Source organism: Pistacia vera, unplaced genomic scaffold, assembly GCF_008641045.1.
Source record: "Pistacia vera cultivar Batoury unplaced genomic scaffold, PisVer_v2 Contig633, whole genome shotgun sequence".
Classification (NCBI taxonomy): Eukaryota; Viridiplantae; Streptophyta; class Magnoliopsida; order Sapindales; family Anacardiaceae; genus Pistacia; species Pistacia vera.
The window spans coordinates 27,633-32,835 of NW_022196483.1; the positions used below are offsets into that span (position 1 = coordinate 27,633).

At 36.7% G+C, this 5,203-nt stretch overlaps 1 protein-coding gene across 1 annotated transcript; it reads left to right on the top strand.

The window, feature by feature from the left end:
* LOC116111391 (BTB/POZ domain-containing protein NPY5-like) lies at positions 1–4,460 on the top strand. Its single transcript, XM_031397586.1, has 4 exons — positions 1–202; positions 1,354–1,423; positions 1,820–3,007; positions 3,484–4,460. Exons 1-4 carry the CDS (start codon positions 141–143, stop codon positions 4,051–4,053), a joined length of 1,890 nt encoding a protein of 629 aa, XP_031253446.1. The 5' UTR covers positions 1–140; the 3' UTR covers positions 4,054–4,460.
* Positions 4,461–5,203: the final 743 nt, after the last annotated feature.

A 5,203-nucleotide genomic window follows, 5' to 3' on the forward strand; every position in this document is an offset into this window, starting at 1 on the left:
AGGTGTTCGATTTGTACTTCTGTAGTTTACTTGAAGTCTGACTGGCAATATTGTGATTGGCCGCGGTGGAATTTCTGTGGATTTGGTGAAATTGGAATCGTTAGAAAGAAAACTGAGGAACCGATCATTCACTTGGCAAAATGAAGTTTATGAAACTTGGATCCAAGCCTGATTCATTTCAGACCGAGGGAGACAATATTAGGTGAGCTCAAGATTTTTCTCTGCTTCTGTGAGGAGCTACTAATTTTTTTTTTCATTGGGTATGTGTTTCAGTGTGTTATTGACCTTTATCATTCACAGTCCCACTGAGATTGTCTGTTCCCAACCACGTTTCCTGTTTCACATGCATAAGTTTTTTGAGGATGTGATGCCTCTGAGCTCTATCATTTCTATGAATGATCAATCTGAAAAAGTAAGGGCATCTTCAATGCCAAGAATGTCAAACTTCCTCTGAGAAATGGTAAAGTTAGGATAATATCCAGATCAGCCGTCCAAGGTCATAGCGTGGTGGGAACAGAGCTGCACAATGGCTTTTTATCTCTAATGCTTTAGGGCATGTTTGGCTTCTTAAGCAATATTCTGTTAGCTTGGTAGCAATTTGTTCGTTTTTGGTACAAATGCTAAAGCAATGTGTTCTTTTCCTTCTACTTCTGGAGGAGGAACTTGACAATTGAAAAATTCGTTTTTATTATTACAAATCTAGCTTCTGTCAAGCCATCAATTTTCAAGTATCACAATAAAACATAATTTCCGTATATTAACTTACCCTTTCAAGTGTAAACTTGTCTTTATGTAGCTACATAGTATGAAGTGGAGCAATTTGATTTCTCTTTCATTTTTCTAGTTTTAAATCTTACCATTTTTAACCTTTAAAACCATTAGGTATGTTTCGCCTGGTATTTTTATTTGTAACTTTTTAAAGAAAAATTTAGTAAAAAAAAACATATATTTTGTCATTTTGTCCATAAGTTTTAGCTTTTGTGTCAAATTTAAAATGTGTGAATCTATTATACTTTCTTTATATTTGCATGAATAAGTGTAACTCTTCTTTTCCCCTTTTAGTAATTACGTTAAGCTACTATCAGAACCTGTTAAATACACTTAGTAGCAAAAATTTATCATTGTATACTAGGGGAGGTATCTTTATCATTGAGTATATTGAATATATAGAATTTCATAATCGTTATCATATAAACAAAAGCATCCGTGGTACTACATCTACTTTTTGCAATCCCTGCAATGAATAAGCTGTACTTTTCCTTATTTCCCTTTGTTTTCATGATTCCAAATTAAGTAAACATTTGTCAATTAAGTTTATTGTTAATGTAAATTGAGGACTAGTTTTATGTGCAGGTATGTGGCTACTGAGCTGACAACAGACATAGTTGTTAATGTTGGGGATGTGAAATTCTATCTGCATAAGGTATGAAACTCGTATGACCTAGAACAAGATGCTAAACCTTGATTAAATTTACTATGCATTAACATAGATAAAATAACAGGTCAATAGTAATTGAACTCTACAATTTAATAATGTTTAGTACATGTGTGTTACTTATCCAGATATATCTGCTTCTACTCTTGTGTTCTTCACATGTTAAATGCCATTCAGAAGTAGGGAACTGAGACCTAGAGTTGATCAGTCTCTTTAGACAGTTGTCAACAATCAATTGCAGGTCACGGCCATTCAGTACATGTCTGTTGATAGTCTGACCTACTTGGCCAATTTCAGAAAGATTAACATAATATTATCATTTGGCACGCTTTCTATTGGTGATAATGGGTTTTGGTCATTACTAAGATTGGCAGTATTGTGCAGTTCCCCCTTCTATCTCGGAGTGCACGCTTGCAGAAGTTGGTTGCAACAACAAATGATGATAACAGTGATGAAATTAACATCCAGGATATTCCTGGTGGGCCTGCAGCTTTTGAAATATGTGCCAAGTTCTGTTATGGTATGACAGTCACTCTCAATGCGTACAATGTGGTTGCAGCTCGATGTGCAGCAGAATACCTTGAGATGTTTGAAACAGTTGAAAAGGGCAACCTAATTTACAAAATTGACGTCTTTCTCAGCTCCAGCATCTTCCGTAGCTGGAAAGATTCAATTATTGTTCTTCAGACTACAAGGTCTCTTCTTCCATGGTCTGAGGAACTTAAGATTGTCAGCCACTGTCTTGATTCTATAGCTACCAAGGCTTCAATTGATACTTCCAAGGTGGAATGGTCATATACCTATAACAGGAAAAAATTGCCATCTGAAAATGGGAATGATCCTCTTTGGAATGGTGTTAGAAAACCACAATTGGTTCCAAAGGACTGGTGGGTGGAAGATCTCTGTGAGCTTCATATAGATTTATATAAGAGGGTGATAACAACAATCAAAACAAAAGGAAGAGTTTCTGGTGACATAATTGGAGAGGCCTTGAGTGCGTATGCCATGCGAAGGTTGCCAGGGTTTAGCAAGGGTATGACACAGAATGTTGATGTGACAAAATATAGATCTTTAGCGGAGACCATTCTTTGGCTGTTGCCCACAGAGAGAGGTAGTGTTCCCTGTGGCTTCCTGCTTAAGTTGTTAAGAGCCGCAATTCTATTGGAATGTGGAGAAATGGAAAGAAGAGAGTTGATGAGGAAAATTGGCCACCAGCTAGAGGAGGCTACAGTGGCTGATCTTTTGATCCAAGCTCCACCTGGGGAAACAATAGTATATGATATTGATATGGTGCAATGCCTAGTTGAAGAGTTTGTGACATATGAGCAGACTCAGCAGAGTGCTCAGACTGAGCTTCCTATTGAAAATGAAATACAGGAGATTAGAAGCCCTGCAATAGTAACAGATGCTTCAAAGGTGAAGGTAGCAAAGCTGGTTGATGGCTACCTAGCTGAAGTTGCCCAGGATCCCAACCTACCTATTACAAAATTTGTCAATCTTGCTGAAATCGTGTCAAGTTTCCCAAGACTGTCCCATGATGGACTTTACCGTGCCATTGACATGTATCTGAAGGTAAGCTCCTATTTTTCAAGTATCTTTAAACCAATTAGTGTTCTTTTTTTTTTTTTTCTTTTTTTTTCTTTTTGGTTAATATCAGTGATTCTATCCAAAAGACATACTTTATTTTTCACTATTGACACACTCACTGACAACAATTTGCATATTTATGCTTCTGTTGTTCCTAGATAAAAGTTATGGTCACACTTTCATTTCTAATGGTTACCTTCTATAAAGATTTTTCATGGAGATCGTGGATGATGTTTGCATACACTTGTAGTTGTTGGCATCTCTTTATTAAGGTTTCATTTTGAAATTGATATAGCATTGCAATTATTGGCAGCTAAGATCTCCATTTTCTTTGTACCTACCTCATTCATGACAAGAAACTATCATAACTCTGCTTGCTGTTATCAAAATATAGTTAAGTTTCAGATGCTTAGTCAAGGAGTCAAGGAGTCAAGGACAATAACAGATTTTTTATGGTGCAGGAACACCCTGGGATTAGCAAAAGCGAGAGGAAGAAAATCTGCAGGTTGATGGACTGCAGGAAGTTATCAGCAGAAGCGTGTATGCATGCCGTGCAAAATGAGCGACTTCCCTTGCGAGTGGTTGTGCAAGTCCTCTTCTTTGAGCAGATAAGAGCCTCAACATCGGCTGCTGGCAACAGCACACCTGACCTACCAGGGTCCATGAGGTCTTTACTCCCTGGTGGATCTCATGGGAGCTCACGGTCTACTACAACCAACACTGAGGAGGATTGGGATGCAGTGGCAACAACGGAGGATATAAGGGCTTTGAAGGGGGAGCTTGCAACTCTAAGGTTAGCAGGCGGTGATAAAACCTGGAATGATGGTGCTAAAAATGATGCTGAGAAAGTTGCTGCGGGAAAAATGAAAGGTGTTCTCTTGTCAAAACTCTTTTCAAAGCTCTGGTCAGGCAAAGAAAGAAATGGTGAAATTAGTAGCTCCGACACATCAGGGAGCCCAAGTCCTGGCTCTGCCACCGCAGAGGAAACAAAGTCAACCCCTTCTAGGAGTAGGAGGCATTCAGTATCTTAGATATAAACATGCTCAGGCATGCCTTGTTTGGGCTTGTAAAATGATCTTACATATTTGACCATTAGGAAAAATTAGAAGCCACTGACTTTATCCAGCTGATTCCCCACTGGGATAATTCAGGCAAAAGAGGCATGTCGAAAGGGTTATGGAGAAAAATGCATGTCAGTTAGATATTAACTGTCAATTTTGTCACTGCTGAAGAGATGGAGGTTGTAAGGTATAGATTATTGATCTTGACCTATTCCGAGAGATAGGGTGTGATGTTGAACCACTTTTGCTGTACTAAAATCTAAAGGGAGTGGCAAGTTTCTGCATGTTATATTAGTTGCGTATTGTAGTTTCAAACCGTCACTGACCTGGAGATTATACTTTTCTTAAGCAATATCAGCAGGGTAATTCCGTCTCAAGCTCTGCAACAATCCATATGGTTTTTTCCTGTGCACGTAATTTCATTATATATATAAATAAAAATAAATAACAATTAAAGACTAGTGCAAATCACTTGAATTCAGTCTTCGATTTTTCAGGCGAGTAACTGTATTTGCGCCAATGTCAAACTAAAGACATCTCATTGTTTAATATTTATAAATTTATTATTATTACTAAAAGTTATTCAAGATATATATCTATATAAACACATCTAAGTCTAACATGCTTCGTATACGTATATAATTACCTTATCCAAAAATAAAATAAAATAAAAAATAAAAATGGTATACATATATAAATTCTAACCCCTAAAGAACTCCACTTTTGTTATTGTTTTAAAATGAACATCTCTTCAAATTAATGATTCATAAGCTAAATGGCACAACTACATTCATCAAATTAGGCAAATGAATTTCGGATGCTCTTATATATGATAGAATTAGATAATAATAATCACATTATTTAAAAACTAATTCTAAAATAAAACCCAAGATCTAGCATACGAGGGCATGCCTCTCGTATCTTTGTATATTTTGTCCCATATGTTTCATTCTTACCTTATCCTCCGACCCAAACCACCACCAACCCCCCCCACCACCCCCCCAACAAAAAAAAAAAAAAAAAAAAAAAAAAAAAAAAAAATCTAGCATACAATAACTATGAATTCTAAACTTAGCGATCCACCATTTTCTCTCTTTTTTTTTTAAAAAAAAAAGATCTA